General features: G+C 54.1%; 1 protein-coding gene across 1 annotated transcript; it reads left to right on the plus strand.

Annotated features, from left to right (window-relative positions):
• Nucleotides 1-8672: 8672 nt before the first annotated feature.
• On the plus strand, nt 8673-25417 carry PLXNB3 (plexin B3). The gene is made up of 36 exons (XM_081126161.1): nt 8673-8748; nt 10150-10246; nt 12341-13384; nt 13850-14029; nt 14582-14710; nt 14790-14890; nt 15430-15562; nt 15723-15879; nt 15968-16076; nt 16156-16270; nt 16458-16583; nt 16665-16781; nt 17090-17183; nt 17267-17436; nt 17665-17816; nt 18036-18141; nt 18921-19051; nt 19304-19480; nt 19588-19777; nt 19923-20153; nt 20238-20399; nt 20481-20632; nt 20795-20895; nt 20987-21210; nt 21375-21553; nt 21838-21904; nt 22210-22537; nt 22665-22768; nt 22857-22950; nt 23296-23474; nt 23619-23779; nt 24030-24177; nt 24394-24458; nt 24524-24599; nt 24720-24794; nt 25052-25417. Exons 3-36 carry the CDS (start codon nt 12350-12352, stop codon nt 25154-25156), a joined length of 5673 nt encoding a protein of 1890 aa, XP_080982287.1. The 5' UTR covers nt 8673-8748; nt 10150-10246; nt 12341-12349; the 3' UTR covers nt 25157-25417.
• Nucleotides 25418-26265: the final 848 nt, after the last annotated feature.

Below are 26265 nucleotides of genomic sequence, written 5' to 3' on the forward strand. Positions count from 1 at the left end.
CACAGAGACGGAAAGGGGATGGATGGGTGCCAGGGGAGGTGAGAAATGAAGACTGACTGCTAATGGGTACAAGGTTTCCTTTATGTGAATTTCACCTCAAAACATAGATGATAGATTGATTGCTTGACGATAAAGGATATATTGATAGGTAATAGAGAGAGAGACGTATATGAGCAAACACACCACCTAAAGCAGCCCAGACAAGACATGCTGAGGCCCGAAGTCCTGGACAGATCAGAAAGAGATCATAAAAAAATCAACAGGCATGGGGGTGAGGGGTCAGACACTGAGGGGAGGGGGAAAGTCAAGATGACCTCTGGGTTCTAGCTTGGGCAGTCTGATGGGTGATGGCACCCTTCAGTTTGGAAAGGAGCCATCATCTAGTTAGCACTTGCTGGGCCTGCGCCTGCAGCCCCCTGGGAAAGGATGAGTAGGGAGTAGGCAGTGTGGATGAGCTCTAGCCTGCAGATCCGCTGAGGGGGCAGCTGGGAGCATGGGCTGGCAGAGTCAGGTGGTGGTTGAAGATCTGCGTAGACAGCCTGGGGGAAAGGGGCTTGGTCTGGGGAGGGGGGCGGTGAGAGGTAGATGGCATTTTATCCAAATGTGGAGGTTAGGATTTGTTCATGACTCCGGGGAGGCAATGAATCAAATGGTGGGGGTTGTTGAGCTGCTCCTCCATCTCTTCCCAAGAATATGTCAGTCATCCCTGCCTGATCATCAATCTTTTTAAAAAAAAAAACAAAAAAAAAACACAAAAACTTAAGTAGCTAGAATGGTTCTGTGGTCTGCCACCAAGCCCTAATTGATATGGATGAAAAGAGACAAACTGGCAAATACCATCCAAAAGGAAGTTAGTGAAGAGAAATTAATATCAGACAAAGTAGACCTCAGGGCACAAATCTTTATTGGGAATTAAAGAGGTTACTGCATAATGGTTACAGAAATAACTCATTTGAAGCATTAACCATTCTGAACATGTGTGCACCTGCCTAATGCCAGAGCCTCAAATGTATATCAAACAAAAAAGTAGCAGCAAAAGGAAAAATTAATAAATCAGTAAATTCACCACAATAAATTACACCACCTCTCACTACAATTGGCATCTCAAGCAGACAAAAGTAGTAAGAATATAGGGAAAAAATGAACACGTTTGATAAATGGGAATTCCAAAACTAAAGACTACACATTCTCATCGAGTTCACCTCGAACATTTACTATAACTCACCATGTCCTGAGCCACAAAACAAATCTCAACAAATACTAAAAGAATTGGTATTGTACAGATCATGTTCCCAAGCTGCAATAGGATAAAATCATAAATTGATAATAAAACTAAGTTCTCCCAAATGTTTTGAAATTTAAATTTACAAATTCAAATTTAAAAATACACTTTCAAATGATTGGTCTAAGAAGAACTATAATGGAAATCTAAAGAGAGGACTGAACAACAACAATGAAAAAACTACATCTAAAAACTAATGGGGCCTGACCGGCGTGGCTCAGCTGTTGAGCATCGACCTAGGATCCAGGAGATCGCTGTTCAGTTCCCAGTCAGGGCACATGCTCGGGTTGCGGGCTCCATCCCCAGCAGGGGGCGTGCGGGAGGCAGCCGATCAATAACTCATTATTGATGTTTCTCTCTTTCTCTCCCTCTCCCTTCCTCTCTCTGAAATCAATAAAGATATATTTTTTAAAAAGACACAAAAACTTATGGGATGTAGTTCAAGCAGCACTTAGGAGGAAATGTATAGCCTTAAAATGAATAAAATGAGGGCCAACTCAGGAAGTTAGAATAAACCTAAAGAAAGTAGAAGGAAGGAAATCACAAAGAGCAGAAATTAATGAAATGGAAAACAGGAAGATCAATAGTGCCCTGGCTAAGGTTGCTCAGTGGTTAGAGCATCGCCCCACACACCAAGGGTCTCGGGTTCGAATCTCAGTCAAGGGCACATACCTGGGTTGCAGGTTTCGATCCCTGGCCCCAGTCTGGCCGCATGCGGGAGGCAACCAATCGATGCCTCAATGTTTTTCTCTCTCTCCCTCTCTCTCTCTCTCTCTCCCCACTCCCTCCTTCCCTTCCACTCTCTCTAAAAATCAATGGAAAAAATATCCTCAGGTGAATATTAACCAAAAAAAAGAAAGATCAATAAAACCAAAAATTGATTCTTTGAAATTAGTAAAATAAGCAAGCCTTTGGCAAGAATGAAAGGGGAGAATATACAAATAAACAATGGGCAGAAGCCCTGGCCAGGTAGCTCAGTTGGTTAGAGCATCATCCCTATATGTCAAGGTTGTGGGTTCCATCTCAGGTCAGGGCACATACAAGAAGCAACGAATGAATGCATATGAATTCATAAATAAGCAGAACAACAAATTGATGTCTCTTTCTCTCCCCAAAATCAATTTAAAAAACAATACTCAGAAGGAAAAGTGGAATATAACCACAGACCCAATAGTCATTTCAAACATAATGGGAGAGTCTGGGTTAAGCATGGGAGCTTGAACACCTGTGTGGTCCTTGCTTCTCAAAACACCGTGAAAGTACCCTGGCAGATATCTCAGTGGTTAGAGCAACAATCCGCGGACCTAAGGGCCACGGGTTTGATTCCCCGTCTAAGGGCACATACCTGGGTTGCAGGTTTGATCCCCAGCCCCTGTTGGGGCATGTGCAGGAGGCAACCAATCGATGTGTCTTTCTCATATCCATGTTTCTCTCTCTCTTCCTCTCTCTCTCTCCCTCTCTCTCTCCCTCCCTCCCTTCCACTCTCTCTGAAAAGCAATGGAAAAAATATCCTCAGGTGAGGATTAAAAAAATTTTTTCTTGGGTGATGATTAACAATAAAAATAATAATAAAATCAAAACACCGTGAAAGTGACGGTAAGGGGTGACAAATGTAAAAAGGAATAAATTCACCAAAGAAAGCGAGAGGAATACCTACTAAGAAAATTTTGGAAGCTAGAAAACAGGTGGAAGAGTAATAAGAGATTTAGGAGACCAGAACAAACTTTTAAAACAGTGGTGGGAGGCAGCCAGCAGCAGGGACTGGTTTGCACAAGAATTGGAGGCAGCAAATAGATCAGAAGAAAAAAACGTGTGTGTGGTGGGGGTGGTGCAACAGGAGAGTTGACTGAAAGTCTATATAAGAAGCTTCTAAATCATGAAACTGCCAAATGCTCACATCTTTGCCCCACCTTGTGCAGGAGACCAGACCTTACTCTCTGGCGAGTTAAAACAGAAGGTCTCTGGAAATGCAAATTAAAGTCATAGTAAAGTAGCCTTTTATTCTCACCGATCGACAGAAATTAAAAAGTTCAACAATACCAAGTGGTAGCAGTGCTATAGAGTACCAGGAACTCGTACACTGTGGAGTGGGGCGGGGGGATGTAATTGGGTACAACCACTTTGGAAAACAATTTGGCATTATCTAGTAGAGTTGAAGACATGCATATTTATGACCTAACAATGTCACTCCTGGGCACACCCTAGAGAAGGTCTTTCGCAAATACAACAGATTACATGCACAAATCATTCATAGCAGCATTGTTTATAATAGGCAAGAGCAACCCAAATGTCTATTAACAGGAGAATAAACAAACTATGTTAGAGTCATATGATGGAAAACCATTTGGCAATAAAAGTGAATAAGCTACAACTATATGTATTAACTTGGATGTATGTAAAAATTGTAATATGGAAAGAAAGCAACAAATTACAGGAAAATCTAGTATGATTATATTTATATAAAGTTTTAAAAATATAAAACTAAATAATATATCATTTAGAGAATTCATATTTGGGACAAGTATAAAGAAAAGCAAGGAAAGGATAGTGGTTGCCTCTGTCTAGGGAGGAAGAGGGTACATGGAGGGGCTTCAAAGGCATTGGAAATGTTGTCCTGCCACTGACAGTGGGGACTATGTGTAGCACTTTATCATCATCCTCTAAACAATTCCTGTAAGTGCTGTGTGCTCTTTTGTATGTATTAGGTTGAACGAGATGAAACAGCCATTTTTTATAGGTCAAAAATAGCTGAATATTAAGCATTATCATCTGGTTTTGACCCATCAAACTTCATAATAAAATAAAACTAAAAGACTTTATACTAATAAATTTGAAATTTTGATGAAATGGGCATGTTCCTAAGAAAATATTGTTTACCAAAAACTGACTCAAAATAGAAAAATTCACCTTAAAACTCATATGGAATCTCAAGGGACCTCAATTATCCAAAACAAATCTGAAAAAGAAGAACAGATTTGGAGGACTCACACTTCCTGATTTCAAAACATATTACAAAGCTACAGGAATTAAAACAGTGTGGTACTGGCATGAAGACAGACAAATAGACCAATGGAACAGAATAGAGAGCCTAGAAATAAATCCTCACATATATAGTCAAATGATCTTCAACAATGGTGCCAAGACCATTCAATGGAAAAAGACAGTCTCTTCAACAAACTGTGCAAAACAATGATGTTGAACCCTTATCTTACATCATATAGGAAAACCAACTTGAAATGGATTAAAGACCTAAGTGTAATAACTAAGACTATAAAACTTCTGAAGAAAATGTAGGAAAAAAGCTCCATGACATTGGAATGGGCAGTGACTTCCTACAAACAACACCAATAGCATCGGCAACAAAAGCAAAAGTAGACAAATGGGACTACATCAAACTTAAAAACTTGTATGCATCAAAGGACACAATCAACAGAGTGAAAAGGACTCCTACACAATGGGAGAAAATATTTGCAAATCATATATCCGATAAGGTGTTACTATCCAGACTATATAAAGAACTCCTAAAAAATAAAATTATCCAATTAAAAAATGGGCAAAGGAGTTGAATGGACATTACTCCAAAGATGATATACAAATGGCCAGGTATATGAAAAGATGTTCAACATCACTAATCATCGAGAAATGTAAATCAAAACCACAATAAGATCACCTCACATCCATTAGGATGGTTACTATTAAAAAAGAAAATATCAAGTGTTAGCAAGGATGTGGAAAAATTAGAAGCCTTGTGCACTGTTGGTGGGATTGTAAAATGGTGCAACTGCCATGGAAAATAGTATGGAGGTTCCTCAAAAAAATTAAAAATAGAATTACCATAGGATCCAGGAATCCCAGTTCTAGGTATATACCCAAAAGTATTGAAAGCAGAGATATTTGCATACCCATGTTCATGGTTGGACTATTCACAACAGCCAAGAGGTAGAAGCAACCTGCGTGTTCATCCTCCGGTGAACAGGTAAGCAAAATGTGGTGTATACATGCAGTAGAATATTATTCCTCCTTAAGAAGGAAGGAAATCCTGCCATATGCTACAACATAGATGACCTGGAGGACATTATGCCAAGTGAAATAAGACAAACACTGTATGATTCTACTTATATGAGTTATCTAAAGTAGTCAAATTCATAGAGACAGAAAGTAGAAGGGTGAGTGCCAAAGGCTTGGGTGAGGGGAAAAGGACTAGTTGTTTAATAGGTATAGAGTTTCAGTTTTGCAAGATTTTGAAAAAGTTTTGAAGACCTGTTTCACAACAATAGAAGTGTACTTAACACAACTGAACTGGTTAAGATGATAAACTTCATGTTATGTATTTTATACCACAATAAGAAAATGACTCAAGAAGAAAGAGAAAACCTGAACAGTCCCAAAATTATTAAATAAATTGGATCAGTAGCTTACAATGTATGGATAGAGGGGCAGGAGGCTGCAAAAACAAGGAAGGCCTAGATAGTTTTACAGATGAGTTCTATCAAACCTTCCAGGAACTGATAACCCTTCTCTTAAATTGTTTCAGGGAACAGAAAAAGAGGAAATGCTCCCCCAGTACATTTTATGATGTCTTAATACCAAAACCCAACAAGGATTATACAAGGCTTTTAAAAAAACCAAACCAGAACTGTATATGAATAAAATACACCATGACAAAGTTGAGTTTAGCCCAGAAAATGCAAGGGTGGTTTGACATTAGAAAATCAAGTAACATACTTTACCACATTAAGAGATGAGAAGTGGGGGGGGGAGAGAAAGAGAGAGATGAGAGGAGGAAAATCTTATCTCAGTAATGCATTCAGAAAAAGCATTTGATAAAATTCAACACATAGCAAACTAGGACTAGAGGGGAACTTCCTTAATCTCATAAAGGTGTCTACCAAACACCCCCAACAAACATCATATTTAATAATGAAACATTGAGAACATTCTTTTTGCTTCCATTCAATGGTGTACAGTCCAAGGAAGTAAAAGGAGGAAAAGAAACTGTAGTTAAAAGGACTGGAAAAAAAGAAACAAAATAGTCATTACTGGCAGATAACATAATTACGTAAGTAGAAAACCAAAAAGAATTCACAAAGGGAATCCAGAAAGAATTATTAGACTTGATACAAGAGTTTACAAGGTTGCTTGATACAAAAGCCATACACAAAAGTCAATTGTGCCCGGCCGGGCGTGGCTCAGCGGTTGAGCGTCGACCTGGAATCCAGGCAATTGGGGTTCTATTCCCGGTCAAGGCACATGCCCGGGTTGCGGGCTAGGCAGCCGATCAATGACTCTCTCATCATTGATGTTTCTATCTCTCCCTCTCCCTCTCCCTCTCCTTTCCTCTCTCTGAAATCAATAAAAAAAAGAAGAAAAAAAAGTCAATTGTGTTTCTATATACCAGCAACGCAATCAGAAGGTGAATTTAAGAGAAGATAGCATTTATCATGGCACAAAAAACAAGTCTCTAGTAATAAATCTAACAAATGATGTGCAAGTCCTTTAGGGGGAAATGCACTGATCTTAATAAATAGAAAGATATTCTATGCTCGTACATGGGGAAACTCAATATTTTAGAGATGGCTAGTCTCCAAAGTAATTCAAATTTCAAAAAATCCCAGCACAGTTTTTCCTGGAACTTGACAATCTGTTTCTTAAACTTCTAAGGAGAACTAAAAGTTCTAGAATAAGCGAGATAATTGTGAAAGATGAGGAGGAGGGGCAACAAATGGAGGAGGAACTCAAGGAAGAGGAAAAGGAGAAAAAGAGAATAAAAAAGAAGAGACTCCCAATTATGAAAACTTGCTTTAAAGCTCTAGTAAATACAACAGGGTAGGCAAGTAAATCCAATGGACAGAAGAGAGCCATGCTTACATAGGTATGGGACATGGCATATGACCAAGGGCTTACCACACATCTGTGCAGAAGGATAGGCTGACTAATGGGGTGTGAACAATAGACACCCCTGTGGAAAAATATAAAACATTATCCCTATCTCACACCATACACAAACAAACTCATTCTAGATAGATTACAGACCTGAATATGAAAGCCTATAAATATATTCAGAATAGAAACACAAGAGGAAATCTCTATGCTCTTGGGTAGGGGATGATTTCTTAAGACAAAAATGACAAACCATAAAGGACAAGATCAATAAATGTAATTATATTCAAATTAAGACTTCTTCATCTAACAATGCTACAAGCAAACTGAGAAGATGGGTAATGGGCAGGGAGAAGACATAACAGACCAAGGACTGGTATCTAGTATATATAAAGAATCCCTCAAAATAGTAAGGAAAAGACAACTCATATAGAAAAATTGGCAAAGACATGATCAGGCATTTCACAGGAGAGGAAACACAAGGAAGCTCAATATTACTAGTACTCAGGGAATGCCAGTTAAAAGCCCAGCAAGACATAACCACTTTGCACCCCTCATATTGACAGAAAGTACTAAGTACTAGGTAAAAGTACTAAGTACAAGTGTTGGCAAAGGTGTGGAGAAACAGGAACGCACTAGGTATGTCCAAATTCTCCCTGATTTGCTGACTTCTGCACCCTCAAAGCTCACCTCAACCAACCTTGTGCTCCAGGTAGAGGGAAACACCCCATGAGCATGTCACCTGCAGTCTCAGCCTCATCAGTCCCCATCACTCCTCCTGCCCAGTTCCTGCCGTGTTCATGGTTCAAGGCCATGTGGCCTGATGGTTAAGTGCAGAAGCCCTGTGGTTGACTCCTAACCTTGCCATTTACTAGCTGTGCAAACTTGTGTAAGTTTCCTAACCTTTCATGCCTCAGTTTCTTCTCCTGTGAACTGGAGGAAATAGCTATACCCCCTTCTGGGGCCAATGGAAGGACTGAATGAGTTAATATATCTAGAACACTTAGCCCAGCCCCAATACCTCAAGAGCAGGGCCATAGTCATAGCACTGGTTTAAGGTTAGCTTAAATATCGCTTCCTTTCCCTGTTGCCCTGAGTGCCTCTAGACTTGATTCCCCCTCCCTGTGCCCCTCCATGCCCTCCATAGGTGGGCTTTTCTGGAAATGGGGCCTTATCTGTTGGGAAGTAGTTCTGCTTGAGACCCAGAAGACTCTTGAGGCATGTGGAAGTGAGCTTTGTCTCTGAACGGTGCCAGAAGCCTGGCACCCAGTAGGCACTTCATGGAAGGCTATGGAATGCTCCCCTGACCACTCCATGGGAGGGCACCGCCCTGCTCTCACCTGCTCCAGCCAGGTGCCTGCAGCCTGCCCTCCGCCATGCCCACCAAAGCCAGCAGAGGGCAGCAGCACCCTGCCCTGCGCTGTCGGGCAAACGGGTGGAAGGGGAGGGGCTGGGCTGCCTGGCCAGCCAGGATGAGTTGGGTTGGGCTCTATTGCATTGTGGGGAGGGAGGCCAGGGCTACACAGAGAGGCACTTCTGGCACCCTCAGCTGCTCTTCAGCCTTTGCCGGGGGCCCACCCAGGTAGGTAAGGATCAGGGCAAGTGAGGGCAAGGGGTGCAGAGGTCTCTGGATTGGGGGGGCACCACCTCAGGGTGTGCTGGGACCTGGGAGAAGCCAGGGGTCCATAGGGTCAACTAACTCTGATCCGGCAAAGGCCTTCAGGGCCAGGCCCCAGCCCTGAGATAATACCTCCTGATGCCTAGGGGACAGCACTCCACCCCCACCACCCCCCAGGGTGGTCCTGGAGCTGGGAGGTAAGACTCAGAAGTTCTGCCCCTGAATGGAAGAGCTGGCGCTGCCAAGGGCAGGGCACAGGATAAGGGGGTGGCCCGCCTGCCTCCCTGCCCCCACAGCCACCCAACTGGCCCAGCCAGGTGGCAGCAAACCCTGCTGCTGCCACCTTGCCCTGAAGCCTGCTGCTGCTGCACACCATGGAAAAGGCAGAGACTCCAACCTGAGTGTACCTGCCCCTACATCATGGGGCAGAACTGTAGCTCTGATGGTTTGGTGTGCAGATGGTGCCCTGTGAGGGTGGCAAGGGAGCCAGCTGCTAGTGGACACTGCTTTCCCCACCCCATGCATGGAGGGGGGTCTAGGCCCTTCCTGGGATGGTGTTTCCTTGGGGGAGGGGGAGGGGTACAGCCAGCAATCAGTTGCCATGCCTGAGGCTAAGGGTTGGGTTCCTGTGGGCCATACCTACCCACCCCTTCCTGTGTATTCTCTGCTGGCACTGTCCACTACCACCATGATCTACCTGGCATGACTTTGCCAGTCCTCGGAGGTGGGGCTGGACAGGGACAGCCCAATCATTTGCTCTCTGGCCAGTCTTATTCTGGGCCAAAGGGGTAGGGGGCGTTGGAGGAGAGTCTCCTAAACGGGTTGCCTTTGTCAGAGTCTCCCCTGCCCCCAGCCTGGACAAAGGCAGGCATTGAGGGCCAGGACTGGCACTTCAGCCAGGCACCAAGACTACTAAGGCTGAGTCTGGCATTGGGGGGACTCGGCGCTCTGACCTTCCGTGGGGGCTCTGTGGCCTCCCTGTGCCATTGTGCACAAGGAGGAGCTCCCTGGCTGACACCAGAGGGATGGGGCTGGCTGTGTGGGTGTCATTTTTCTGGCTGGAGGAAACCCTGTGCCTTTGTCCCCAGATCCCAGGGGGTGTCTCTCTGAGGGTGGGGAGTGGCAGGGAGTCCCCTGGCCAGAACAGCCGGGGTGGGGGGAGAGTACCAGATAGTGGGTTCCTGGCCTCTGGACAGAAGGGACATTGTTGAGGTGGAGGCAGGGCTGCGTTGGCCAGGCCACTATTGACAAAGCTGCCAGCTGTGGTGGAGCCCGGCCACTATACCCTTGCCCTCCCCCGCCAAGCCTCCCTCCTCCCCCAGGGCCAGTGTGAACGGGGCCAAGCCTCAACTGTCTCCCTCCCACTCAGGGCAATGCCTCCTACAGCAGTCTTGTGCCTGTCACCACTGCCCTGGGGCAGCTGAAGTGAAGAGACGTGTTTCCCTCTCCTGCTCTCCTTCTCCGTGGTGAGTGCCTGGGTCCCCAGTCCCCAGAGGTGTCCTTGGGAGGGGCAGGGCAAGTAAAATAGTATAGGGGATCCTGGGTGTGGGGTTCCAATTGCTGCACCTCCTGGCCACAGTCCCTCTACCCCACCACCCGCATGCCACAGACACTGTCACTGATATCCCAGGTCTAGAGGAAATGGCCTTGTCTCTGAGCCAGGCCTGACCTTCCTGTCTGTGTTACTAAGATAAGGGGCTCTGCCCCACCACCATGCCTGCGAGCCCAGGAGTGCATCTCTGCTGGCAGGCACGGGGCACTGAAAGAGTGTGGGCCTCCTCCTGCCCTACCCATACGCACAGTTACGTGGGATCCTAGCTCAGCTTAGGATCCAGCTGTCCCCTTCTCTGTGGCTCTGGGTTTGGGGTCAGGAGGAGAGAGGAGCAAGGCCCAGGGCCTCTGCCCTTTTGACATCTCTCTATCTCTCTTGCCTGGTCACCTAGGCAGCCAGCTAGGGCCATTGGGTAGGGGCTGCTGCTAATAGCCCCCCCCCACTGGGAAGCAGGGCTCAGACTTGAGTACCCACCAGACCCATGGGAACTACGTCCAGTCTGGGCTCCAAATGGCTCCAAATGGGTGGGGAGCCGTGCCTATGCCTTCTCTGGGTAGGACGCCCTTCAAGCACTCTGCCCTTCCTCCCCAACTCCCCTCTCTTCAGTCAAGCTCTCTTCCTGGCTATCTTCTCATTCCCCTCTGTTCTTTCTCACCCCTCCACATCCACACTCGTGGCGCCAGCAGGGGACAGACTTCCTGTACCCTGTGTTGTTTCTTGGTGCCCTCCCCTCCCCCACACCTCACTCAGGCTGGCTCCCAGCTCTCCCCCAACTCCTGCTCTGACCAACTCGAAGCTCAGTTTGGGGCCCTCGCAGCCGTCTATGGCATGACCTGTTCTCCTTGGCCCTGGCTTGTCCCTCCTCCTTGAGTTCTTTGGGGCAAGCTGGGGCAGTGTCCAGCTGCATCTCAGCTTGCATTCCTCTCACTACCTCAGTTTCCCCCTGCTCTTTCTCCTCTCTCCAGCACTCTTTCTGCCCACTGGTGAGGGTCCCTCTTTGCCAATGGCCCAGGGCCAGTTTCCTTTCCCTGATGGGGTCTCCCTGCTCTTTTTTTAAAAACTTTTTTTAAAATTGATTTCAGAGAGAGGAAGGGAGAGGGAGAGAGAGATAGAAACATCAGTGATGAGAGTCATTGATCAGCTGCCTCCTGCATGCCCCCCTGCTGGGGATCGAGCCCGCAACCCGGGCATGTGCCCTGACCGGGACTCGAACCAAGATCTGGATCATAGGTCGGCGTTCAACCACTGAGGCACGCCAGCCGAGCAGGGTCTCCCTGCTCTTGCTAACCCTCACACCTCTTACTCCCATGCCCTCTCGTCTGAGTGGCGGGCACAGGATCCCCTATGATGTGGTTTCCATCAGCCTTCCTTCTCCCATGTCCTCTTCCGTCTCTGGGCTCCTGCTCCCTTTCCCCCTTGTCTGGGTGCTCCCCATTCCTCTGCCTCCCTTCCTCTCTCCCCATCACCACCTCCTCTGCCTTGCCCTCCTCTCCTCTTCTCCATGGTCTTTCCTCTCTCTGTCACAGCCCCCTGTCACTGAGTCCTTCTGTTCATGTTCTTCTGTCTTTACAAGATCTGTCTCCCTCCAACAATCTAAATGCATATAAAATAGAAGATAAAAGCAATTCTTTCTGGCGCATGCATATGAACACCCCCTATCTCTTGGAAACTCTCTTTGTCCCTCTTCCTACCCTCTCTCTCCACCCCCCTTTCTCACTCACTCCCTCTATCTCCCTGTCTCTTTCTCTCTGCTCTCTTTGTCCCTCTCTTTGCTTCTCTCTTCCCTCTCTCTTTCTCTGTCCCTGCTTTCTGCCTCCCTCTCTCTGCCTTTCTGTCCTTCTCTCCCTCCCTTTTTATCTCTGTCTCTCTTCCCAGCTCTTCTCTGCCTCTGGTGCTCTTTCCCTATCCCTTCTTCTTCTGTTCCCCTTGCTGCTCGGACAGGTGCTGGCCAGGGGTGGGGAGGTGGTGCTCCCTCCCACTGGGCCTCAGGTGCTTGCCTCTCCCTCAGGCTCCTGTGATGGCTCCCTGGTCTCCCTTTGGCCCCCACCTGCTGCTCGTGCTGTTGCTGCTGTGCCCACCGCTGCCCCTGACTCAGGCCCATCACTTCTCCGCACTCAACACTACCTTCAACCATTTGGCACTGGCGCCCGGCGGCGGCACACTCTACGTGGGTGCGGTGAACCGCCTTTTCCAGCTCAGCCCTGAGTTACAGCTCGAAGCTATGGCTGTCACCGGCCCCGTCTTCGACAGTCCGGACTGTGTGCCTTTCCGTGACCCGGCTGAGTGCCCGCAGGCCCGGCTCACTGACAACGCTAACCAGTTGCTGCTTGTGAGCAGCCGGGCCCAGGAGCTGGTGGCCTGCGGCCAGGTGAGGCAGGGTGTGTGCGAGAAGCGGCGCCTTGAAGACGTGTCCAAACTACTGTACCAGGCTGAGGACCCCGGTGATGGGCAGTTTGTGGCCGCCAATGCCCCAGGAGTGGCCACAGTGGGCTTGGTGGTGCCTGCACCAGGCCGGGACCTCCTGCTGGTGGCCAGAGGCCTGGCGGGCAAGCTGTCAGGAGGGGTGCCGCCCCTGACTGTGCGCCAACTGGCTGGGCCCCAGCCCTTCTCCAGCGAGGGCCTGGGCCGCCTCGTGGTGGGAGACTTCTCTGACTACAACAACAGCTACGTGGCGGCTTTTGCCAATGCCCGCTCCGCCTACTTCGTCTTCCGCCGCCGTGGGGCCCGGGCACAGGCCGAGTACCGCTCCTACGTTGCCCGAGTCTGCCTGGGGGATGCCAATCTTTACTCCTATGTGGAGGTGCCCCTCAACTGCCACGGTCAGGGCCTCATCCAGGCTGCATTCCTTGCCCCCGGCACTTTGTTGGGGGCATTTGCTGCAGGCCCGAAGGGGACACAGGCAGCCCTATGTGCCTTTCCCCTGGCAGAGCTGGACGGGAGCATGGAGCAGGCCCGGCGCCTTTGCTACACAGCAGGCGGCCGGGGCCCCAGCGGCATGGAGGAAGCCACTGTGGAGTATGGCGTCACTTCACGCTGCGTCACCCTGCCCCCTGTAAGTGGCTGGGGCCCAAGCACCACATTTGTCTTCTCACCTCAGGCTTTGCCCACCATCTTTTGGAGGCAGCTCTGACCTCTTGCTGCCTCACCTGGCCTTGCCTGCCTTTCTGTCCTGGTCCCTCGTGGTCCTGCAGCATCTCTCAGCCCAGGGCAGGGGCTGCTACATGTAGTCCCGGGCCAGGGGCAGCTGGATACTCTCATGTGACAATTACCAATAAGCTCTTGGTTAGAGGATGTCAAGGAGGAGCCGACTTGTTCTCCAAGTCTCCTAGCTGGTCTGTCTTTCTCCCTCTCTGCATTGTGAGCTTGTCTTGCCACGGGGCTCCCTGGCCCTGCCCTCCAGCCTGCTTCTCTCTCTTCTCACTGGCTACCTGGCTGTCCTCCTCTGACTAGCTCTGGGCCTGGGGAAGGTACCTTTTGCCTCTTGCAAAAACTGATTCTCCCCTCCCTGCCTGTCCAGGACTCCCCTGAGTCGTACCCCTGTGGCGATGAGCACACCCCCAGCCCCATTGCTGGCCGCCAGCCCCTGGAGGCCGGGCCTCTGCTGCAGCTCAGGCAGCCTATCAGCGCCATTGCAGCCCTCCAGGCAGATGGACACATGGTAGCCTTCCTGGGGGACACCCAGGGCCAGCTGCATAAGGTGAGGGCCTGACAGAGCAAGGGGGCTGCCATAGAGCCAACCTCTCAGCAATGTAGTCTCAACACTGCCAGGCTAGGCCCTGCAGCGGCTCAGGGAAGCCCTGGGTACCTTCCACCTCAGCTTGTGTCCTGGCTCGCTGGGTGCCGCCAGCTTGCTGTCTGACTCCCAGAGGCATGGGCTAGGATGACTGCCCAGGAGCCTCCCAGGCAGCCCCAACTTCTCCAACCAATAGTGGGAGCTAACAGCAAAGGTGGATGAGGGTGGCATGGAGGTGGGATGGGCAGTGCCTGATCCTCAGAGCCAGCCTGGCCCCAGAAGTCTCCCCCAGGCAAACTCTTGCCTTCTCATGACCTGCTTATCTCCCCATAGCTGCCTTCCTGCCCCTGGGTGATGCTAGATGGCGGAGGCAACATGGTCAGGTTGGATGCCTCCATGGCTTGGGATCCCCAGTCAGGAAGAGAGCACATGCCCTGAACAGTCAGCCTGTGGCCAACTTCAGAGTGGGCCTTCGCTCAGCAGGCTGGCCCAGCCCTGTCCTTGCCGTCTCCCCAGGTTTTTCTCAACGGCTCCCAAAGCCAGGTGTACCACTCCCAGCAAGTGGGACCTCCAGGCTCAGCCATCAGCCCAGACCTGCTGGTGGACAGCAGCAACAGCCACCTCTACGTCCTGACTGCCCAGCAGGTGAGAGCTGTCCCAGGGGTCTGGGTACATGAAGCCTGAGTCCCCACACTCACTGCCTTTGTCCCTACTGTCCATCTAGGTGGACCGGGTACCCGTGGCAGCCTGCCCCCAGTTTCCTGACTGCACCAGCTGCCTCCTGGCCAGGGACCCACTCTGTGGCTGGTGCATCCTCCAGGGCAGGTGAGTGCAGGACCTACGCCCAGGTTGGGGCTGACAGGTGGTGCATGCCAGGAGACCAACACCTGGAAGCAGCTCTAGGCATGCCAGGAGGCCAGTTCAGCTCCCTGTGGTAAAGACTCGGGCCACTGCTGAGTTCCCCCATCCTGTTCCATCCCACAGAACCAGTAATCAGCAGCCCCTTCCCACCACTGCCAAACCTGTTCACTTCTCATTCTCCCAGCTCTACCCTAGGCCAGGCCTCTGTCACCACTTCCAGGTGTCCCTCTAGCCCATGCTCCATACGGAAGCCCCAGGAATCCCTACGGCACCCCTAAGTCAGGTGCACATGCCTTCCTTCTGTAGCACAGCCCCCTCTTACTGTAAAGACCAGAGTCCATGCATTGGCCACCAAGCCCTTCATGTTTGGCCCCTTCCTCTGTGAGCATAGTCTTTTCCCCTGCTTACTGCACTCCAGCTGGGTCATCCTTCCAAACCCCTTGCTGCCAGTCATCCAAATAGCCTGAGACCCACAGAGTGACCCAGTGGGCTCCTTCCCGCAGGTGTACCCGCAAAGGCCAGTGCGGGAGAGCAGACCAGCCTAACCAGTGGCTGTGGAGCTATGAGGAGGACAGCCGCTGCCTGGATGTCCAGAGCTTGCTGCCCACCCACCACCCCCGCCAAGAGCAGGGCCAGGTGAGGTTCCTGTCATCACCTGTCTGTGGGGGGTGCCCCCAGGCTGTCCCTATCGTCCTCTCCTGCGGCCTGTGTTCTCACTTGCTTTGCTCTGGCTCCATCTCTTGGTAAGTTGGCCCCCCTAGAAGCCCTTGCTTTGTTTTCCTCACACATGCCCTAGGTCACCTTGTCTGTCCCCCGGCTGCCCACCCTGGCTATGGATGAATACTTCCATTGTGCGTTTGGAGACTATGACAGTTTGGCTCACGTGGAAGGGCCCCACGTGGCCTGTGTCACCCCTCCCCAAGACCAGCTGCCACTTAACCCTCCAGGCACAGGTGAGGGGCTGCTGGGGAAGGTGGCCGAGGCAGGAGCTGGAGGGGCAGGAGCCACATGACCTATTCTGCTACCACCATGCCCTCTTAGACCACATCACCTTGTCCCTGGCCCTGATGTTTGAGGATGTGACCATAGCTGTCACCAACTTCTCCTTCTACGACTGCAGTGCTGTCCAGGCCTTGGAGGTGGCTGCCCCGTGAGTGCTGGACCTGGCTGCTGGGTAAGGGTGGTGACCCCAGAGAGTGCCCAGCCTGAATAGCCCCTTGCCCCTCTAGGTGCCGTGCTTGTGTGAGCAGCTTCTGGCGATGCCACTGGTGCCCCCAGAGCAGCCGCTGTGTGTATGGAGAGCACTGCCCAGAGGGCGAGAGGACCATCTATAGCACCCAGGAGGTGCGTGGGCCCTCTCTGTTAGGCTCCCTTCAGTGCTTAACTCTCCATGGCTGCAGGGCTGCGACTGTGGGCCTCTGCTGGCCCAGCAGCCAGCCTGACACCTTCACTGCCATTGCAGACCCACCCCACCCTATGCTCTGCCCAAGCCCCTCAATTTTCAAAGGGCTAAGGGATCTTCTTTCCCCAGGTGGACGTCCAGGTGCGTGGCCCAGGGGTTTGTCCTCAGGTTGAGGGCCTAGCAGGTCCCCTCCTGGTGCCTGTGGGCTGGGAGAGCCGTTTGGTCCTGCGAGTTCAGAACCTTCAGCATTTCCGAGTAAGCAGTCTGGTGGGCAGAGGATGGGAATGGCGGGTGGGGGTTGACAATGTCCAGGGTCCTGACAGTGTCTACCCCCAGGGCCTGCCTGCCTCCTACCACTGCTGGCTGGAACTGCCCGGAGAACTACAGAAGCTGCCAGCCTCCCTGGAAGAGACGGCTGGGGATGCGGGCCTCATCTACTGCCAGGCCCAGCAGGTGAGCAGCCACGCCCCACAGCCTCACCTGCCATTGGATGCTTTCTACAGCCCTTAGATGCCTCAAACCCCCTTGCCTCCCAGCTTGTCCCAGCCCTTCAGAGGCTCGCCCTCTATATCCCACTGTCATGAGGCCTGCTCTGTGCAGCAGGAATATGGTGCTCACAGCCTCTGCCCCAGGCCTGCAGTCTGGTGGGAGACGTGGGCCCTGAACAATGGCACCCATTCTGGGAGGAGTGTCCTAGAGGAAGCAAAGGTCAAAGGTGTCCTGAGTTGTTGGGCTAGGCCTGATCCACCCTCCACCCACAGTTCTACCCCTCCATGGCCCAGCGGGAGCTCCCGGTGCCCATCTACGTCACCCGGGGCGAGGGCCAGCGGCTGGACAATGCCCGTACTCTTTATGGTGAGCTTGGGGGTGGCAGGGAAAGCAGGACAGAGTGTGCAGCAAAGGGGAGGTGCATCAGTGTGCTGCCTGACCTTCCCTAGTGACCCTGTACGACTGTGCTGTGGGCCATCCCGACTGCAGCCACTGCCAGGCTGCCAACGGGAGCCTGGGCTGCCTGTGGTGCAGCCACAGCCAGCCTGCCTGTCTCTATGGGCCACTGTGTCCACCTGGGGCCGTGGAGTTGCTGTGTCCAACACCCAGCATTGACACAGTGAGCCCCCCCAGCCCCCCACCCTGGCTTCTACCCTCCACTCCTCCCCAATGACCCAGTCTCCCACCTCCTGCCCCACCCCCAGTCCCATCTGTCTTGCCGTACCCCTTACTGTCCTAGCTTCACTCAGGTCAGAGCCCTGCCTCTGGCTGGTCAGCTAGCCAGGCACTCCCCGCTGCAGAGCAGGTGTGGCTTTGGGGATCCCATGGCCATCCTTCCCTGCTACAGATTAAGCCCCTGACTGGCCCCCCTGAGGGCGGCTTGGCCCTCACCATTCTGGGCTCCAACTTGGGCCGAGACTTTGCTGACGTGCAGGATGCTGTGAGCGTGGCTGGCCAGCCCTGCAGCCCGGACCCCTCTCTCTACCGCACCTCTGTCCGGTGAGGCCCTCAGGGACTGGCCACCCAGAGAGAAGGGAGGCTTGCAGCCAAGAAACGTGGGCCTGGGTCAGATGTGCCAACGGAGAGGAGGGGAGCTGGCAGTGAGAGGGGTGGAGGGGGCAGGCTTCCAGTAGTGGCTGGTGGGTTGCCCACAGCTCCCACCAGGGAAGGGCCCAGCCCATAAGGGCCCTGAGCAACTACCGGGCCTCTGCTCCCCAGGATTGTGTGTGTAACATCTCCTGCCCCCAAAGGCACCACGGGCCCAATCCAAGTGGCCATTAAGAGTCGGCCACCAGGCATCTCAACTCAGCACTTCACCTACCAGGTCAGTGCCCACCCTGAGATGATCTTAGTAGGAGGGAGGGGCAGAAAGGCACAGACACCTAGATGAGGATTTCAAACTTGACCCAAGCGTAGCCAGAACACTGCATGTCCAGTAGGGAAGCTACATGATCTGAGTGGAGGACGGGCTGAGAGCAGTAGCGGCACAGTGAAGACACTGCTGGCAGCAGCTGTCCAAGAGGGAGGCGGGCAGCAGAAGCGATAGTACAGCGGGTAGGTGGCCAGTCTGACTCTAGGAGCTGTTGGAACTTGCTGCAGGCCTGGCTGCCTGCGGGCATGGGGATGGGGGAGAGCAGGGGACACCTTCAGGCACTAGCCTGAGCCTTAGGCGCCTGCTGGGGCCATTTGGGGAGCCAAAAAGCCCAGGGCAGGAGCAGTGGGGGCTGGGGCAGGTTAGCATTGGATTAACATCTGCTTGGTGCATGCAGCACCCCAAGGAGGCAATTGGATCTCAGGGTTTACAGCTCGGGGGACTTGGGTGGTACAAGGGATGGCAGAGGAGGCCCTCTGGGAAGGACAGACACAGTAAGGGGAGAAGAGCCCCCCTCTATAGGGCAGGGAAGCTGAGAGGAGAGCTGTGGGACTACAGAAGCTGAGCATAGGGCTTCCAGAAGGTGAGTGCAGTCGGCTGTAGCCCAGGAGACAGAGCTTAGAAGTGGGCCAGCACCTCACAACCCAGGGGCTTGGGGGCTGGAGCTGAGGTGAGGAAGTGCCAGGCTAGGCCAGGCTGCCATGCCAGTCCCAGCCTATTCTGCACCCCAGGACCCCATCTTGCTGAGCCTGAGTCCCCAGTGGGGTCCCCAGGCAGGGGGCACCCAGCTCACCATCCATGGGCAACATCTCCAGACAGGAGGCAACATAAGCGCCTTTGTGGGCAGCCAATCCTGTCCTATGTGAGTATCTCTCCTCCCCATTCTAGCTTGGCTGCTGTCAGCTGGGAACACTCCTTGTGAGTCTCAGTAACCCCTTTTGTACAGCACAGGGGGTTGACTTAGGGCTCCCCAAGGTCCCCATGAAAGACCAAGAGAAATGGTCACTGCGACCACCCCTGGTGGGCTCTGCCCTAGAGGGAGGCAAAGTGGGGCTCTTGTGGGGTGGCCAGGCTGAGGCTAGAGTCCAAGATGCCAGACCCCTCTCCCCTACAGCCAGGAGCCAGTATGTCCTGAGGCCATTGTGTGCCACACCATGCCTCAGGCTGGGCCAGGAGAAGCTGTGGTTCGCGTGGTCTTTGGCCATGCCCAGCGCACACTGCTGGCCAGCCCTTTCCGCTACACCGCCAACCCCCAGCTCATGGCAGCAGAGCCCAGCGTCAGCTTTCGAGGGTGAGGACCTGGTCCACCGGGGCAACCTGGGAGGCCAGAGGTGGGGAGGCAAGGCTGAGCTGGGCTGTCCACTGCCCCCACCCCTGCTGACTACTATCCCGGCACAGGGGCGGGCGGCTGATCCGAGTCAGGGGCAAGGACCTGGATGTGGTGCAGTGGCCCCTGCTGTCTGTGTGGCTGGAGGCCACGGCAGAGATGCAGGCTGCGGGGCCTCAGCCCCAGGACCTGAAGAGGAGCTGTGGGGCCCCTGTTACAGCCCCACAAGCTTGTGTCCAGCTTGAGGGGGGTTTGCAGCAGGTGAGCACCCACCAGCAGTCACCGGGGCTGCCATGGGGCCATGCCCAGTGAAGAGGGCAGGGAGGGCCACCATGTTCCTGGGAATGATCAGGGAAACCCCAGCCCCCGCTCACCCCACCTTGTCCTGGCCCCGACTTCTTCGCAGTGCTCCACCGTCTGCTCCATCAACTCTTCCAGCCTCCTCCTGTGCCAGAGCCCTGCCGTGCCAGATGGAACGCGCCCTCGGCGGGTCTTCTTCACCCTAGACAATGTGCACGTGGACTTTGCCAATGCCAGCGGGGGCCAGGACTTTCTGTACCAGCCCAACCCCCGGCTAGCCCCCCTCAGCCGCGAGGGGCCTGCCCGCCTCAAGCCAGGCAACGTCCTGGATGTGGAGGTGAGGACTTCTGCCACCATTGCTGCACAAGGGCTGTGGGCGCAGGCTGGGTAGCCTAGCTCAGGCCCCTGGTCTGTCTCCCAGGGCGAGGGCCTTAACCTGGGGATCAGCAAGGAGGAGGTGCGTGTGCATATTGGCAATGGCGAGTGCCTGGTAAAGACGCTCACACTCACCCACCTGTACTGTGAGCCACCCCCGCGGGTCCCACAGCCTGCCAACGGCTCCAGCACACTGCTGCAGTTTGTGGTAAGGCTGGGCCCTGGGTGCAGGGGTAGATGGCCAGTGGAGCACTGAAGGCCCTCGCTCAGGAGCCCTGCCTGCCCCCAGGTGCAGATGGGCAACCTGAGGCTGGCCCTGGGCCCTGTCCAGTACGAGGCTGAGCCTGCACCATCTGCCTTCCCAGTGGAGGCCCAGGTAGGCCTGGGCATGGGCGCTGCTGTGCTGACCGCGGCCGTGCTCCTCCTCACTCTCATGTACAGGTGAGGGGCCCTCCCCACCATGTGTGCACCTGCACAAACTTCCCTCTTCACTTTTGGAAAGGGCACCCCATGGCAGGCCTCCAAGCAGGCAGCTATCCTAGCTTGGTGGCCCAGCCCAGGCAGGCCTGGGCCTGTGGCTAACACCTGGTCCCTGGGCTGCAGGCACAAGAGTAAGCAGGCCCTGCGGGACTATCAGAAGGTTCTGGTGCAGTTGGAGAACTTGGAGACTGGTGTGGGCGACCAGTGCCGCAAGGAGTTCACAGGTGGGGAGGGGGCAGTGGGAGGGGGCACAGGGGAGGGGGCAGAGGGCCCACTAGGGCCTGAGCCCACACCTTGGTGGCTCCCGGTCTGCAGACCTGATGACAGAGATGACTGACCTCAGCAGCGACCTGGAGGCCAGCGGGATCCCCTTCCTGGACTACCGCACGTACACCGAGCGTGTCTTCTTCCCAGGGCACTGCGGCTGCCCGCTGCAGCCCGTGTTCGAAGGGCCTGGGGAAGAGGGCCGCCGTGCCCCCGTGCGACAGGGCCTCACGCAACTCTCCAATCTGCTCAACAGCAAGCTTTTTCTCCTCACAGTGAGGGCCACGTGGGCGGGCAGGGGATCTCATAGGGGGGCACGGAGGTGGGGCTGGGCACAGGCTGGGCTGGGCTGGGTGGTGGGTATAGGCACAAAGGTGGGAGGAAGCATAAGGCATGGGGCGTCCCAGAGTGAGCAACAGTTTCCCCCACCATCACCTAGCTCATCCACACACTGGAGGAGCAGCCCAGTTTCTCCCAGCGGGACCGCTGCCACGTGGCTTCACTGCTGTCTCTGGCCTTGCACAGCAAGCTCGAGTACCTGACTGACATCATGAGGACGCTGCTTGGTGACTTAGCTGCCCATTACGTGCACAAGAACCCCAAGCTCATGCTTCGAAGGTTGGCTTTGGCCTGACCTTGGTCTTAGCAGCAGGGGTGATGGCTCCCTGCTCCCTAAGTTCCCCCCTACCTTGCTCTGTCCTGGGGTTGGCAGGGCCAGGAGTCCCCAGGAGGTGGGCTAGGACAGAAGCCACTGGTAGGGAAGTAGTTAGGCACCCTCACCAGGGACCTAGGTACAAAGGACTGACAGGTGGAAAAACTGCGTTGCCTTCATTGCCCACCTCAGCCCAGGGACAGGGTGGCCCTGCAGCGCCCATCTCTAACCTGAGGCCTGTTCCTTGCAGAACGGAAACCATGGTGGAGAAGCTGCTCACTAACTGGCTGTCCATCTGTCTCTACACCTTCCTGAGGGTGAGGGGGCCCTGGATGGCACCTTCCCCCCTTGCTCCATTGAGGGACTGCCACCTGTGACCTCATTAACTTGCACCCAAATTCCCTCAGGGGCCTCAGGGCTTGAAGGCACAGCAATGGGGAGGGGGTTGGAAAGGGAAGGGCTTTGAACTTTTTCCTGGGCTGGATGTGAGGCAGGAGCCAGCTGTCATTTTCCACCCTCACTTTGTGCAGCTGGCTGCCCCTCTCCAACCCCACCAAGCCCTGTGAGCTTTGCACAGTCTGCCAATCCCCTGGCCAATGCTGGCCCATCCTAATGATTGCAGGAGGTGGCTGGTGAGTCGCTGTATATGCTTCTCCGGGCTATCCAGTACCAGGTGGATAAGGGTCCTGTGGACGCTGTGACAGGCAAGGCAAAAAGGACCCTGAATGACAGTCGCCTGCTTCGGGAAGATGTGGAGTTCCGTCCCTTAACATTGATGGTGCTTGTGGGCCCTGGGGCTGGAGGAGCCGCAGGGAGCAGTGCAGCGCAGCACGTGCCCGCCCGGGTGCTCGACACAGACACCATCACACAGGTCAAGGAGAAGGTGTTGGACCAAGTCTACAAGGGTACCCCCTTCTCCCAGAGGCCCTCTGTGCACACCCTGGACCTTGGTGAGAGAGCTTGTTTGCCTTCCCCTCCTGGGTCTGTTCTACCTAAAGAGGCTCAGCTCTGCCTTGCTCTGAACGGCAGACTTGAGGAAAGGGCTGGAGGCTGATTGGCTTCCCTGGGTCCCCCCAGAGTGGCGCTCGGGCCTGGCTGGTCACCTAACCCTGTCAGATGAGGACCTGACCTCAGTGACCCAGAATCACTGGAAGAGACTCAACACCCTGCAGCACTACAAGGTTCGGGGTGGGCACAGGCTGGGGAGCAGGTCTCCTACCTCTAGATATGCCAGAGAAGGAGCCCAGCCACTTCTCCCCTCCTGTCCAGGTCCCAGATGGGGCCACAGTGAGGCTCATCCCCCAGCTGCACAACGGAGGCGCCATCTCCCAGAACCTGGCCCAGAGCTGCCCCTCTGGGGAGAGTGAGTCCCGAAACCCAGACGTGCCCATCTGCCCCAGGGAGCTTGAGGCGGGCAGGCAGGAGTCCTGGTCATGCCTTCACCTGGGCCTCCCCACACCTTGCCAGCAGGCCAGCCAAAGCTCCAGGCTGAGCATAAGGCCTGGGGCAGATGAGGGCAATGATGTGTCCTGGTCAGGTAGCTCCAGGGCTATGGGGTGTTGGGCTGAGGAAGCCCCAGGGCTGCCACCCTCCTTTCCACACTGCTACCCTCTGCTTCCCTAGGTTCCTCCCACCCTGTACCACCCTGCCAAGTGGGGTGGGGTGGGCAGCAGGGACATAGGACTGAGGCCCACACATGTGTCCTCAGGCATCCCCATACTGGAGGATGGCGAGGAGGGTGGGGTCCGCCTCTGGCACCTGGTGAAGGGCACCGAAGAGCCAGAAGGGAACAAGGTACGGCGCAGCAGCCTGCGGGAGCGGGAGCGGGAGCGGACACGGGCCAAAGCCATCCCAGAAATCTACCTCACCCGCCTACTCTCCATGAAGGTCAGTGCAGCTGAGGAGCTGGGCTCCAGGGGAACCAAGTGACAGGAAGGCTCACCAAGGGGCCCCTGACTGAGCTGGGGAAAAGACATGTTCCTGAGGCTCCTGGGGCCCCATACTCACTGACAGAACCCACTCCCCTTCCAGGGCACACTGCAGAAGTTCGTGGATGACACCTTCCAGGCCATCCTCAGCGTGAACCGGCCCGTGCCCATCGCTGTCAAGTACCTGTTTGACTTCCTGGATGAGCTGGCAGAGAAGCATGGCATCGAGGACCCAGAGACCTTGCACATCTGGAAGACTAACAGGTACCTTGCCTGCTGCCCCCCATCCCTGTGCAGATGGGACATGGCGTCCCAGAGGGACAAAGTCATTGCCATGGTGAGGGCAGCAGGACCTGAACAGGAACCCAGGCTTGGAGGCATCCGGCTGGGTTTCTGGCCACCCACAGCATGAACTCGCAGGACAGCTCCCCGTGGGACTCAGGGCTGGGGCCCAGGCTGCTGATGTGCGCTAGACTAGCCATGCCTCACACCCATGGCCGGCCTGTGTCTCCAGCCTGCTGTTGCGTTTCTGGGTGAACACTCTGAAGAACCCACAGCTCATCTTTGACGTACGGGTGTCAGACAACGTGGATGCCATCCTTGCTGTCATTGCCCAGACCTTCATAGACTCCTGTACTCTCTCAGAGCATAAAGTGGGCCGGGTGAGAGCAGAGCCAGCTGTGGTCACATTCAGGGAGTTGAAGAAAAAGGGCTCGTGGGGGAAACCATGGGGGTTGGGTGCAGAGCCCTCGGTGGGGCTGGGGCTGATGGCGCATAATGGGGGCCAGGGGGAGGAGGCATTGGTGGCTCAGTTAGGGTGATAGGGCCAGAGCCCTGCCACCTCCCCATTCACACCCACCCACCCCTACCCGGAGCAGGATTCCCCGGTGAACAAACTGCTCTACGCCCGGGAGATCCCTCGCTACAAGCAGATGGTGGAGAGGTAGGTGTCAGGGTGCACGGCTGGGGGTGGAGGCTGCTTTCCCCTAACTGTGTCCCCTCCTCCAGATACTACTCTGTCATTCGCCAGAGCTCTCCAGCAAGCTACCAGGAGATGAATTCAGCTCTGGCCGAGCTCTCGGGGGTGAGGCATAACCCAGGGGCACACCCCTCCATATTTGGGGGACAGGGTGGAGGAGGAGGCTTGGGGCTTGAGGCCCAGGCTGGTGCCTCACCACTACCCCTGAAATGTGCTGCCCCCCAGAACTACACCTCTGCTCCCCACTGTCTGGAAGCTCTGCAAGAACTCTATAACCACATCCACAGGTATTATGACCAGGTGAGGCCAGGACTCTCCAGGAGGAGAGGCACCCCCCTGGGGGCGGAGGTGTCCAGCCCCCCCCCCCCGCAGGCAGACGAGAGGAGGGGCCCAGGTTAAGAAGGGGCTTGGCTTCTGTTTAGATTCCCCAAGGAGGCCCCGGGCAACCCCTGCTGGATACCCCAGCCACTCCTGAGATACAAGCAGGGCTGGCTAGCACTGGGTCAGTGGGCAGAAGGCTGAGGGCTCATGCAGGGTGTCCTCCCTTGCCCTGACAGATCATCAACGCCTTGGAGGAGGACCCTGTGGGCCAGAAGATGCAGCTGGCCTGCCGCCTGCAGCAGATCGCTGCCCTGGTGGAGAACAAGGTGACTGACCTGTGAGCTCAGGCCACATGTGAACCTGAGGCCCATCAGCTTGGAGAGCAGTGAGCAGGACCCATCACCACAGTGCCTTATGACCCCTGGATCAAGCCAGCAACAGAGAGTGGGGAGGTGGGGGTCCCTGCAACCTCCCCTCACCCTTCCCCTCTGCCCCAGGCTTTTTTCTAATTTATAGAAATCTTTCCCCCTCCCCCTCATTATATTTATTTGCTTGCTGGAAAATTGCATCTGGAAATAAAATCTCTCTTTTTAGAAAAAGCCAATCTCCAGCTCTTTCCTTCCCCTGCAGTCTACATAGCCCTCTCCTCAGCACCATGGCTGTGACTTCTGTTGCCTGAGAAAAAGAGGGGTCACTGGGCATCCCCAGGCCTTGCTCTCCTCCCTCCCTTTGCTTCTACTGCTCCCTGCAGGAAAGGTGCCCTTGTCCTCCTGCCCCCATCTATGCCTACCCTGCCCTACCAATTCTTTTCTGGCACAGGGACACAGGACCAAGTGTTTCCCATCTTGGGCTAACCACATCACTGTTAAGACCCCCTGTTTCATTCTAACTTCTCAACAGTCCCCAACTGGCCTCCCACCTCCATTCTTGCCCCCTCCATTCCCTCCTGGGAGCAGCCAGTATGATCCCTTTAAAGAGTAAAAGTGCCCATCAGCCTCTGCCAGAACCCCATACTTGGCCAGCCAAGGCCTGCCCTCCTCTCCCTGACCCCCAGCCACTCTGTGGCAGGCCAGCCATGGAGGTCGCCAGCCCAGGAGGTTTCCAGTCCATCCTGCTGCCGGATTTATCCCAACCAGGCCCTTTGCCGCCCTGGAGGCTTACCCTTCCACCCCCTTTCTGGGGACCCAATTCTTCCTGATCCCTTAGATGCAGCTCCAAGGTCACAAGCTCTGCCTGGCCTAAACATCCCTTTGTCACCAGCCCACTAGAGCTGTGGGTTTGTTTGCTCCCCAATAGAAGAGGACCCCTGAGGGCAAGGCCAGTGTGGACAGCTCCCTGTGGCTCCCACTTGGGCACATGGTACATGTTGGTGGAGACAATGAGCAGGGCAGGGAATGGCAGGCCTGAAACAGAGCTGGGGAGGAGACTGCACAGCATCTCAGTGCCAGAG

This window comes from Miniopterus schreibersii, assembly GCF_964146895.1.
Source record: "Miniopterus schreibersii genome assembly, chromosome: X".
Taxonomy (NCBI): Eukaryota; Metazoa; Chordata; class Mammalia; order Chiroptera; family Miniopteridae; genus Miniopterus; species Miniopterus schreibersii.

Coding starts and splice junctions, on each gene's coding strand:
- PLXNB3 (XM_081126161.1), top strand. CDS start 12,350: ATGGCTCCCTGGTCTCCCTTTGGCCCCCACCTGCTGCTCGTGCTGTTG. Junction 19,052..19,303: donor GGCAGCCAATCCTGTCCTAT/GTGAGTATCTCT, acceptor TCTCCCCTACAG/CCAGGAGCCAGTATGTCCTG. Junction 22,951..23,295: donor GAGCTGCCCCTCTGGGGAGA/GTGAGTCCCGAA, acceptor ATGTGTCCTCAG/GCATCCCCATACTGGAGGAT.